We start from the raw sequence: 13,210 nt of genomic DNA on the forward strand, positions 1-13,210 counted from the left end.
CTCTGGTTTCTTGTGCAGTTATGGGCGACAGTTGGGGCGCCCGTCCAACTCCCCCTCCTTTTTTCTCTCACTTTTAGTAAGTATTTGGCTGATGATCTATTGTACTTGCTCTTATATCTATCCTCTATTTCTCTGCATATCCGTGGTACCGCTCACAATGTAATTGAGGCTAGAGGGCTGGACCTACTTATAATGCTAATTCCAGAGTCAATGCGAGGTAAGCTTCCAAGTTTTTTTAAACTTGTGTTCCAAACAAAGCCCATATAAGATTAACAACCACAATATAATCCATCTTTGATTGTATAATTGGATATTGTTTGCTTATTTTCTTTCTGTTCCAAAACGCACATGTGTGAGTCATGTACCATAATTAAACACACAATATAATTATGTAGGTTAATTTCCATTAGGGTTGTAAACTGACACCAACCTAGCTCCTTACAATCAGTATTGTACCTGGCTGATCATTCCAGTATAATTATCACTTCATTCCAGTACTAATCAAATCAAATTAAACGTGCACACATTTTGTTATCCAGCTGTAGAAGTTGTAAAAGAGTAGTAGAGCATAGTTTAGTGGAATTAGGTAATTTCGATTTACCAAAGCTGGTGGGGCCGCTTGTTGTACAAGTTCGTGGTAGATATATGCATCTAATCATTTACTAATCTAGTAAGTTAAACTTACAATCTAACCTTACTTAATTAGGTCATTTAATTATCCTCATTTGGCCCTGCATCTATCAGGCTAACTGTCGCTGTACATAAGCTTGCAATCCAAACCTTGCCGCATGGTCCCTCAAAAATTATACTCTACTTCACTTGTACTCTTTACAAAAAAAAAATATATTTTCAATGCACGAGAGCAGTAGAGGACACTCTCCCGCCACTCATAACCTGTTTAAATTCTCCACGAAGCGCGCCATGCACAAGCACACTGCCTCCTCCAGCCTCTCGATCGATGATGGCCGAGTCCTTCGTGCACTGTTTCCTCTTCCTCCTGCTCGCCATCACTTCCTATCCAGTCGTTCTCGCTTCACCTCACAAGCTCCGTCTGTCGGCATCGGAAGTAGCCGCAATCGAGGCGCGTGCGCCGCCTCCGCCCGACCAACCCACCACCTTCTTCGAGGTGGACCGGCCGCACCGGCCACCGCCGGGCAGTTTCGGCCCATGCTCCACGGTGCTTCTCTCGCATTCGTTCGCTTACACCTACACCAAGCCCCCTGTCACGGCCGCTTACTCCCCGCCGCCCTGCCTCGCCGCAGCGGGCGGCCACGCCTCATTGATCTCCCTTGCCGTCCTCGAGTGGCGAGCTGCCTGCCGGGGCGTCCAGTACGACCGCATCTTCGGCGTCTGGCTCGGCGGCGCCGAGCTCCTCCGCGGCTGCACCGCCGAGCCGCGGGCGAACGGCATTGTCTGGTCGGTGTCCAAGGATATCACCAAGTACAATTCCCTACTCGCCGCGCGCAGCCCCTCCACCCTCGCCGTCTACCTCGGCAACGTCGTCAACGAGCAGTACACCGGCGTGTACCACGCCAACCTCACGCTCCACCTTTACTTCCGCCACCCGCCGCAACCTCCGCAGCCCGGGCTGGGCCCCGCCGACGTCATCGTTCCTATCTCGCAAAGCCTCCCGTTGAACGACGGCTTATGGTTCCAGATCCAGAACGGCCAGGACGTCGGGTCCGCGAGCCTCGCCGTGCCGACCAACGCCTACCGTGCCGTTCTCGAGGTTTACGTGTCGTACCACGCCGACGACGAGTTCTGGTACACCAACACGGCCGACAGCCACGGCCCATTCCGCGAGGTCACTGTCAGCATCGACGGGGACCTCGTCGGCGCCGTGTGGCCGTTCCCTGTCATCTACACCGGCGGCATTAATCCGCTCCTCTGGCGCCCGATCACCGGGATCGGCTCGTTCAGTCTCCCGTCCTACGACATCGAGATCACACCATTCTTGAGCAAATTACTGGACGGCAAGGCGCACGAGTTTGCCGTGTCGGTGACCAACGCCCAGGACGTGTGGTTCGTCGACGCGAACCTCCACCTGTGGCTGGACCCCAGGGGCGCGCCGACGACGGCGGGCCTCACCAGCTACGAGGCGCCGCCGCTCGACACGAGCATCGCGTTCCGGCCCGACGGCCCCGGCGACGAGTTCTACTACACGACCGCGTTCCGGCGCATCTCTGCCACGGGGTGGGTGCAGACGTCGTCCTACGGCAAGATCACCGCGACGTGGACGCAGAGGCTCGGGTACGAGAACACGAACGAGGTCCAGGGGGACAGCCAGCAGGTGGTGAACCAGACGACCGAGGCGTACTCCGGCGTGCACGTCACCGACCGCGCCGGCGTGGCGTACTCGCAGGAGGCGCAGCAGAGCTTCCGACTCGACATCTTCGTGGGCGTGGTGAACGAATCCTTCAACGGCTCGTACACGGTGGCGAGGGACGTGAGGCTGGGGCTCGCCGAGGAGAGAGTCGCCGCCGGCCGCGGGTTCTTCTGGTCCCGGTCGCTGGGCAACGCGCAGGACTCCGCCGTGAACATCGACGTGGACGACGAAGGTGACGCGGTCGGGGTGTCGTGGGGCACGAGGCAGAGGTACGGTTACGAGGCGACCGACGGGTGCTACTCCCGGGACGTGACAAGCAGCGGCTACGCCATTGTCTCCGACCACTCCGACGAGGCTTGTCTGAAGGGGTCGTTTTCTTCCCGTGCCGACGCCGTGGCGCCTCCAGCATTGGCGCGGATGAGCTCGTGAGAAGCTGATCTTTCGACTGTTTGACTATTCTGTGTTAAAACTTAAAAGGCCGGCTGATTAAGCTGTGTACTACCTTACAAGGTGACCATAAAACTACATGTATGCAACCGCTAGTTCCGCTATACAATAACCACAGGCTTGTAACACGAGTTGACCGTAAATGAGAGGTGCCTTCGGTCATTTACTCATTTAGTAGAATTTTCTAAAATGGAAACGCACCGTACCCTTGCCCTTGGAAAGCAATTTATTCAAGCAGAAAAACATAGTCCAAGAAGTGAGTAACACCGCAACGGCGCCATCAGGGTACGTATGAACTCATGAGTTGTTCTGAAATCATGAGTTTGAATGCTATGAAGTTTGTCCATGTTTGATCGATGTTAAGCAGTAATAAACGCTCAACTCTGAAGATGTAGTGGTTTACTGAAGATGTATTGGTTTCCTGAATCTATTTTTCTGTACCCGGTATATTCAGAACTTGTGTAGATTTTGTTGCAGTCCAGAGTTTGCAGTTTAGAGTTTTATGTCCACTCGAGTGTGTAGTTGAGAGTTTTTCTGTTTATAGATGAGCATCATGACATTGGTTTCCCTGCTGTCCTCCCTGTTATTTTCTGTTTTCAAATTTGGCTCTGAACATTGGTTTCATTTATGTTATAAATGGAACTGGAGCATGACAGCAAAGATGTTTGGATTCCTAGTGTTATATTTACTATCTATTACTTTTCTTAACAGAGTCCCTTCACCTTGTATATATCTCTTAATTCAAGATTCTAGTAGACAGAGATTTAACTCCTGCAAGTTTGGAATACATAGACCTCCAAACTCTTTTCTCATCCACACAGAAGGCCAGTTAGCTGAATGGATTTCATTATTTTCTTCTTCATCATTCCACAAACAGTTAACTAATTGAGTATTTATTAATTTCAAGGTCTATTTGGGGAATTTGAAAAATGACAACAGATAGATGGGAATATTAGCTAAAACTGATCTAACTAGTTCACTTTTAGCTGCAGAAGAAAGTAGTTTCCCTCTCCAGCCAGACAATCTACCTAAGATAGAATCTATCAAAGGTTGTAAATCCTCCCTTTTTAGTTTATCATAATGCAAAGGAATCCCAAGGTATTTTATTGGGAAAGAACCTAGCACACAACCAAAAGTCTCCAAAAAAGAGGAGCACTCTTCTACCTCTACATTAATAGGTATCAACTCACTCTTATGGTAGTTAATTATCATACCAGAGATTTATTCAAAATAGGTTAAAATCCACTTCATATTAGTTGGAATTCTGCTACTTTTCTCAAGGAAGAGCAGAGTGTCATCAGCACACTAAAGACAAACCACCCCTCGAGGAACAAAATCAGGGCACGGGCCCCTGATAAGTCCCTCTCTACCTCCCTTCGACAACATTTTGGAGAACACATCTACTAGAAAATTAAACAAACCAGGGGATAGAGGGTCCCCTTGTCTTAAACCTTTCCCAGTAAGGAAGAAATCACTTTCAACTTCATTGATTTTAACACCCACGGAACCACATGTGCTAAGTTGTTTAATAAGTCTAATCCAAAAAGGGCTAAACCCTCTAAGCTGTAGGATCTCATACAAGAAATCTAGATTTACTGTATGATAAGCCTTTTCATAGTCGATTTTGAAAAGAAAACCTTCTAATTTCCTGAACCTCATGCACAATTTCATGTGCAGTAACTACACTCTCTAGAATATATCACCCCTTAATAAAGGTAGATTGATTATGGAAGATCAATCTACCTATGAGTTTAGCTAACGAGTAACCTATTTGTCAACACTTTACAGAAAATCTTAAAACTACAGTTAAGCAAACTAATAGGTCTAAATTTCTTCATAGTTCTAGCATCACTTTCCTTTGGGATCAAGGTAATCATAGCAAAATTTAATCTAAAAATATCTAATTTATCCTCAAACCAAGCATCAAACAAATTCATTAAATCCTGAGAATAACATCCCAATATTTTTGGTAGAAGAAAAAAGAGAGACCATCTGGACCAGGTGCCCCATCAGCATAGGAACCAAAAATAGCCTCTTTCACTTCTTCTAGAGTAAATATATTTCCTAACATATCATTCTCCTCTAGAGTTACTTTTTCTTCAGGTAGAAAAAAATCCTCCAAAACCTAATATCAGGTCTATCCTCAGCACCAAACATGTCTTTATAATAACTTTTAGCTATCTCTAACATCCCTTTGGTTTCAGTCACATGGCCATCAGGACCTTCTAAAACAAGGATCATCTTTTTTCTCCTCCTTTGATTAGCCAAAGCATGAAAATAAGCAGTATTTCTATCACCTTCACATATATCTTTATCCCTAACAGTAGTTGAGAGTTGTCTATCCAGGTTTAGAGTTTGCAGTCGGGGTTCGGACTTTCAGTGTGAAGTTCAGAGTTCCGTCTGGGTTCAAACATTCATTGTGGAGTTTGAAGGTGTATGTGGGTTGCCGCACTGCTCCACACTAATTGTAGCGGCGTGTGGCGGGCAGTGATACGTCTCCGACGTATCGATAATTTCTTATGTTCCATGCCACATTATTGATGTTATCTACATGTTTTATGCACACTTTATGTCATATTCGTGCATTTTCTGGAACTAACCTATTAACAAGATGCCGAAGTGCCGATTCTTTGTTTTCTGCTGTTTTTGGTTTCAGAAATCCTAGTAAGGAAATATTCTCGGAATTGGACGAAATCAAAGCCCAGGGGCCTATTTTTCCACGAAGCTTCCAGAAGTCCAAAGACGAAACGAAGTGGGGCCACAGGGAGCCCAAACCCTAGGGCGGCGCGGCCCCCCCCTTGGCCGCGCCGCCCTGTCATCTAGGGCCCATGTGCCCCCTCCTGACTTGCCCTTCCGCCTACTTAAAGCCTCCGTGACGAAACCCCCAGTACCGAGAGCCACGATACGGAAAACCTTCCAGAGACGCCGCCAACGCCGATCCCATCTCGGGGGATCCAGGAGATCGCCTCCGGCACCCTGCCGGAGAGGGGAATCATCTCCCGGAGGACTCTACGCCGCCATGGTCGCCTCCGGAGTGATGTGTGAGTAGTCTACCCCTGGACTATGGGTCCATAGCAGTAGCTAGATGGTTGTCTTCTCCCCATTGTGCTATCATTGTCGGATCTTGTGAGCTGCCTAACATGATCAAGATCATCTATCTGTAATTCTATATGTTGCGTTTGTTGGGATCCGATGAATAGAGAATACTTGTTATGTTGATTATCAAAGTTATATCTATGTGTTGTTTATGATCTTGCATGCTTTCCGTTACTAGTAGATGCTCAGGCCAAGTAGATGCTTGTAACTCCAAGAGGGAGTACTTATGCTCGATAGTGGGTTCATGCCTGCATTGACACAGGACGATGTGATGAAAGTTCTAAGGTTGTGTTGTGCTGTTGCCACTAGGGATAAAACATTGATGCTATGTCTAAGGATGTAGTTGTTGATTACATTACGCACCATACTTAATGCAATTGTCTGTTGCTTTGCAACTTAATACTGGAGGGGGTTCGGATGATAACCTGAAGGTGGACTTTTTAGGCATAGATGCAGTTGGATGGCGGTCTATGTACTTTGTCGTAATGCCCAATTAAATCTCACTATACTCATCATGATATGTATGTGCATGGTCATGCTCTCTTTATTTGTCAATTGCCCAACTGTAATTTGTTCACCCAACATGCTGTTCGTCTTATGGGAGAGACACCTCTAGTGAACTGTGGACCCCGGTCCAATTCTCTTTACTGTAATACAATCTACTGCAATACTTGTTCTACTGTTTTCTGCAAACAATCATCTTCCACACAATACGGTTAATCCTTTGTTACAGCAAGCCGGTGAGATTGACAACCTCACTGTTTCGTTGGGGCAAAGTACTTTGGTTGTGTTGTGCAGGTTCCACGTTGGCGCCGGAATCCCTGGTGTTGCGCCGCACTACATCCCGCCGCCATCAACCTTCAACGTGCTTCTTGACTCCTACTGGTTCGATAAACCTTGGTTTCTTACTGAGGGAAACTTGCTGCTGTACGCATCACACCTTCCACTTGGGGTTCCCAACGAGCGTGTGCTTTACGCGTCATCAAGCTAAATTTCTGGCGCCGTTGCCGGGGAGATCAAGACACGCTGCAAGGGGAGTCTCCACTTCTCAATCTCTTTACTTTATTTTTGTCTTGCTTAGTTTTATTTACTACTTTGTTTGCTGCACTAAATCAAAATACAAAAAAATTAGTTGCTAGTTTTACTTTACTTGCTATCTTGTTTGCTATATCAAAAACATAAAAAAATTAGTTACTTGCATTTACTTTACTTATTTCATCATGTTTCCTTTTAATTTTACCACAAAAGACATACCGGTAGGACATGGGTCTATAGTTGGGAGAAATAATATAGAAGAATTTTTCAATCATGTTGGTACCATTGAAAATTTTGAAGATAGACACTTGGTAGACCTTGCACCTACTTATGAAATTGCTGCCGCGCATTTAGTTCGCCTGTTGGAGACTAAATTTGTTAATCTTAATCCTATAATCCAACACATGTTTCTCACACTTGGTGATATGGAAGAAGGGGAAAAGAAAGATTTCGTTTTAGAAACCCTTCTTAGAGAATTTGGTGGTCTAGCAAGAGAGGCTAGAAAGGTCTTTGCTAAATTTAATATGCTTGGTTCTCATACTAATTTTGTTAGTCTCCTTGAAAAGATGGACATGGATAGAATAAGATACACTAATAATATTGATGATGGTGGGGAGATCAAAGCACCAATACCATGTAAACTCTTAGCTATGAATGATGCACTAGAAAATAACTATGCTTGGCTTGTTCCTGAAAATTTGTTTGATGAGAGTAGCACGCCTAAGACTAATGAAAAGGGAGATGCTAAAACTTATGTATCTAATATATTATGTCTGGTTGAGAAAACTCCGCACCCCGCTGAGAATGCACCACCCTTCGATAATACTTGATGCACACTTTCTGCGCCTAGCTGAAAGGCGTTAAAGAAAAGCGCTTATGGGAGACAACCCATGTTTTTACCTACAGTACTTTATTTTTATTTTGTGTCTTGGAAGTTGTTTACTACTGTAGCAACCTCTCCTTATCTTAGTTTTGTGTTTTGTTGTGCCAAGTTAAGCCGTTGATAGAAAAGTAAGTACTAGATTTGGATTACTGCACAGTTCCAGATTTCTTTGCTGTCACGAATCTGGGTCCACCTCCCTGTAGGTAGCTCAGAAAATTAAGACAATTTACGTGCATGATCCTCAGATATGTACGCAACTTTCATTCAATTTGAGCATTTTCATTTGAGCAAGTCTGGTTCCATTTTAAAATTCGTCAATACGAACTGTTCTGTTTTGACAGATTCTGCCTTTTATTTCGCATTGCCTCTTTTGCTATGTTGGATGAATTTCTTTGATCCACTAATGTCCAGTAGCATTATGCAATGTCCAAAAGTGTTAAGAATGATTGTGTCACCTCTGAATATGTTAATTTTTATTGTGCACTAACCCTCTAATGAGTTGTTTCGAGTTTGGTGTGGAGGAAGTTTTCAAGGATCAAGAGAGGAGTATGATGCAACATGATCAAGGAGAGTGAAAGCTCTAAGCTTGGGGATGCCCCGGTGGTTCACCCCTGCATATATTAAGAAGACTCAAGCTGTCTAAGCTTGGGGATGCCCAAGGCATCCCCTTCTTCATCGACAATATTATCGAGTTCCTCCTGAAACTATATTTTTATTCCATCACATCTTATGTGCTTTTTCTTGGAGCGTCGGTTTGTTTTTGTTTTTTGTTTTGTTTGAATAAAATGGATCCTAGCATTCACTTTATGGGAGAGAGACACGCTCCGCTGTAGCATATGGACAAGTATGTCCTTGGTTTCTACTCATAGTATTCATGGCGAAGTTTCTCCTTCGTTAAATTGTTATATGGTTGGAATTGGAAAATGATACATGTAGTAATTGCTATAAATGTCTTGGGTAATGTGATACTTGGCAATTGTTGTGCTCATGATTAAGCTCTTGCATCATATGCTTTGCACCCATTAATGAAGAAATACATAGAGCATGCTAAAATTTGGTTTGCATATTTGGTTTCTCTAAGGTCTAGATAATTTCTAGTATTGAGTTTGAACAACAAGGAAGACGGTGTAGAGTCTTATAATGTTTTCAATATGTCTTTTATGTGAGTTTTGCTGCATCGGTTCATCCTTGTGTTTGTTTCAAATAAGCCTTGCTAGCCTAAACCTTGTATCGAGAGGGAATACTTCTCATGCATCCAAATACTTGAGCCAACCACTATGCCATTTGTGTCCACCATACCTACCTACTACATGGTATTTTCCGCCATTCCAAAGTAAATTGCTTGAGTGCTACCTTTAAAATTCCATCATTCACCTTTGCAATATATAGCTCATGGGACAAATAGCTTAAAAACTATTGTGGTATTGAATATGTAATTATGCACTTTATCTCTTATTAAGTTGCTTGTTGTGCGATAACCATGTTCACTGGGGACGCCATCAACTATTCATTGTTGAATTTCATGTGAGTTGCTATGCATGTCCGTCTTGTCTGAAGTAAGAGAGATCTACCACCTTATGGTTAAGCATGCATAATATTAGAGAAGAACATTGGGTCGCTAACTAAAGCCATGATCCATGGTGGAAGTTTCAGTTTTGGACATATATCCTCAATCTCAAATGAGAAAATTATTAATTGTTGTTACATGCTTATGCATAAAAGAGGAGTCCATTATCTGTTGTCTATGTTGTCCCGGTATGGATGTCTAAGTTGAAGAATAATCAATAGCGAGAAATCCAATGCGAGCTTTCTCCTTAGACCTTTGTACAGGCGGCATAGAGGTACCCCTTTGTGACACTTGGTAAAAACATGTGCATAGTGATGATCCGGTAGTCCAAGCTAATTAGGACAAGGTGCGGGCACTATTAGTACACTATGCATGAGGCTTGCAACTTATAAGATATAATTTACATGATGCATATGCTTTATTACTACCGTTGACAAAATTGTTTCATGTTTTCAAAATCAAAGCTCTAGCACAAATATAGCAATCGATGCTTTTCCTCTATGGAGGACCATTGATACGTCTCCGACGTATCGATAATTTCTTATGTTCCATGCCACATTATTGATGTTATCTACATGTTTTATGCACACTTTATGTCATATTCGTGCATTTTCTGGAACTAACCTATTAACAAGATGCCGAAGTGCGATTGTCAAGTTTTCTGCTGTTTTTGGTTTCAGAAATCCTAGTAAGGAAATATTCTCGGAATTGGACGAAATCAAAGCCCAGGGGCCTATTTTCTCACGAAGCTTCCAGAAGTCCGAAGGAGAGACGAAGAGGGGCCACGGAGGGGCCACACTATAGGGCGGCGCGGCCCCCCCCTTGGCCGCGCCGGCCTGTAGTGTGGGGCCCCCGTGCCGCCTCTTGACCTCCCTTCCGCCTATAAAAAGTCTCCGTGACGAAACCCCCAGTACCGAGAACCACGATACGGAAAACCTTCCGGAGAGACGCTGCCAACGCCGATCCCATCTCGGGGATCCGGAGATCGCCTCCGGCACCCTGCCGGAGGGGAATCATCTCCCGGAGGACTCTACGCCGCCATGGTCGCCTCCGGTGTGATGTGTGAGTAGTCTACCCCTGGACTATGGGTCCATAGCAGTAGCTAGATGGTTGTCTTCTCCCCATTGTGCTATCATTGTCGGATCTTGTGAGCTGCCTAACATGATCAAGATCATCTATCTGTAATTCTATATGTTGCGTTTGTTGGGATCCGATGAATAGAGAATACTTGTTATGTTGATTATCAAAGTTATGCTTATGTGTTGTTTATGATCTTGCATGCTCTCCGTTACTAGTAGATGCTCAGCCAAGTAGATGCTTGTAACTCCAAGAGGGAGTACTTATGCTCGATAGTGGGTTCATGCACGCATTGACACAGGGACAGCTGACAGAAAGTTCTAAGGTTGTGTTGTGCTGTTGCCACTAGGGATAAAACATTGATGCTATGTCTAAGGATGTAGTTGTTGATTACATTACGCACCATACTTAATGCAATTGTCTGTTGCTTTGCAACTTAATACTGGAGGGGGTTCGGATGATAACCCGAAGGTGGACTTTTTAGGCATAGATGCAGTTGGATGGCGGTCTATGTACTTTGTCGTAATGCCCAATTAAATCTCACTATACTCATCATGATATGTATGTGCATGGTCATGCTCTCTTTATTTGTCAATTGCTCAACTGTAATTTGTTCACCCAACATGTCGTTTCGTCTTATGGGAGAGACACCTCTAGTGAACTGTGGACCCCGGTCCAATTCTCTTTCTTGAAATACAATCTACTGCAATACTTGTTTCTTTGTTTTCTGCAAACAATCATCTTCCACACAATACGGTTAATCCTTTGTTACAGCAAGCCGGTGAGATTGACAACCTCACTGTTTCGTTGGGGCAAAGTACTTTGGTTGTGTTGTGCAGGTTCCACGTTGGCGCCGGAATCCCTGGTGTTGCGCCGCACTACATCTCGCCGCCATCAACCTTCAACGTGCTTCTTGGCTCCTCCTGGTTCGATAAACCTTGGTTTCTTTCTGAGGGAAAACTTGCTGCTGTGCGCATCATACCTTCCTCTTGGGGTTGCCCAACGAACGTGTGAAATACACGCCATCAAGCTCATTTTCTGGCGCCGTTGCCGGGGAGATCAAGACACGCTGCAAGGGGAGTCTCCACTTCTCAATCTCTTTACTTTGTTTTTGTCTTGCTTAGTTTTATTTATTACTTTGTTTGCTGCACTAAATCAAAATACAAAAAAATTAGTTGCTAGTTTTACTTTATTTGCTATCTTGTTTGCTATATCTAAAACACAAAAAAATTAGTTTACTTGCATTTACTTTATCTAGTTTGCTTTATTTACTGTTGCTAAAATGGCCAACGCTGAAAATACTAAGTTGTGTGACTTCACAACCACAAATAATAATGATTTCTTATGCACACCTATTGCTCCACCTGCTACTACAGCAGAATTCTTTGAAATTAAACACTGCTTTCTTGAATCTTGTTATGCGAGAGCAATTTTCTGGTGTTAGTTCTGATGATGCTGCTGCCCATCTTAATAATTTTGTTGAATTATGTGAAATGCAAAAGTATAAGGATGTAGATGGTGACATTATAAAATTAAAATTGTTCCCTTTCTCATTAAGAGGAAGAGCTAAAGATTGGTTGCTATCTCTGCCTAAGAATAGTATTGATTCATGGACTAAATGCAAGGATGCTTTTATTGGTAGATATTATCCCCTGCTAAAATTATATCTTTGAGGAGTAGCATAATGAATTTTAAACAATTAGATACTGAACATGTTGCTCAAGCTTGGGAAAGAATGAAATCTCTGGTTAAAAATTGCCCAACCCATGGACTGACTACTTGGATGATCATCCAAACCTTCTATGCAGGACTAAATTTTTCTTCACGGAATTTATTGGATTCAGCTGATGGAGGTACCTTTATGTCCATCACTCTTGGTGAAGCAACAAAGCTTCTTGATAATATGATGATCAACTACTCTGAATGGCACACGGAAAGAGCTCCACAAGGTAAGAAGGTAAATTCTGTCGAAGAAACCTCTTCCTTGAGTGATAAGATTGATGCTATTATGTCTATGCTTGTGAATGATAGGACTAATATTGATCCTAATAATGTTCCATTAGCTTCATTGGTTGCACAAGAAGAACATGTTGATGTAAACTTCATTAAAAATAATAATTTCAACAACAATGCTTACCGGAACAATTCTAGTAACAACTATAGACCATATCCTTATAATAATGGCAACGGCTATGGTAATTCTTATGGGAATTCTTACAACAATAATAGGAGTTCACCCCCTGGACTTGAAGCCATGCTTAAAGAATTTATTAGTACACAAACTGCTTTTAACAAATCTGTTGAAGAAAAGCTTGGGAAAATTGATATACTTGCTTCTAAAGTCGATAGTCTTGCTGCTGATGTTGATCTTTTGAAATCAAAAGTTTTGCCTAATGAGAATCATCATAATAAAATTACTACTACAGCAAATGCCATTCAAGTTAGAATTAATGAGAATATAAGATTAATGGCTGAACTGCGTGCTAGGTGGGATAGAGAAGAAAATGAAAAACTAGCTAAAGAAAAGAATATAGCTAAAGTTTGGACTATTACCACCACTAGTAATGCTAATGCTACACATGTTGCTGCACCTCCTACTCATACTAATAAAAGAATTGGTGTTAGCAATGTTTCCACTTCTAATGCAAAGCGCGAAAAACTGCTGAAAGCGCTAAAACTGCTGAAACTGCCTGTGATAAAGCTGCTGAAATTTTTTCCAACATTGGGGATGATGATCCCATTGCTTTAGATTATAATGGTTTGAATTTTGATGATTGCC

General features: G+C 43.3%; 1 protein-coding gene across 1 annotated transcript; it reads left to right on the forward strand.

The window, feature by feature from the left end:
• The first annotated feature begins 949 nt into the window (after positions 1-949).
• Positions 950-2,947, forward strand: LOC127338255 (peptide-N4-(N-acetyl-beta-glucosaminyl)asparagine amidase A). Its single transcript, XM_051364451.2, has one exon. The coding sequence runs from the start codon at positions 959-961 to the stop codon at positions 2,753-2,755; it is 1,797 nt and encodes a 598-aa protein (XP_051220411.1). The 5' UTR covers positions 950-958; the 3' UTR covers positions 2,756-2,947.
• Positions 2,948-13,210: the final 10,263 nt, after the last annotated feature.

Source organism: Lolium perenne, chromosome 3 (genome assembly GCF_019359855.2).
Source record: "Lolium perenne isolate Kyuss_39 chromosome 3, Kyuss_2.0, whole genome shotgun sequence".
Taxonomy (NCBI): Eukaryota; Viridiplantae; Streptophyta; class Magnoliopsida; order Poales; family Poaceae; genus Lolium; species Lolium perenne.

What these genes read in the sequence shown, in the direction of transcription:
- LOC127338255 (XM_051364451.2), top strand. Translation starts at nt 959, where the DNA reads ATGATGGCCGAGTCCTTCGTGCACTGTTTCCTCTTCCTCCTGCTCGCC.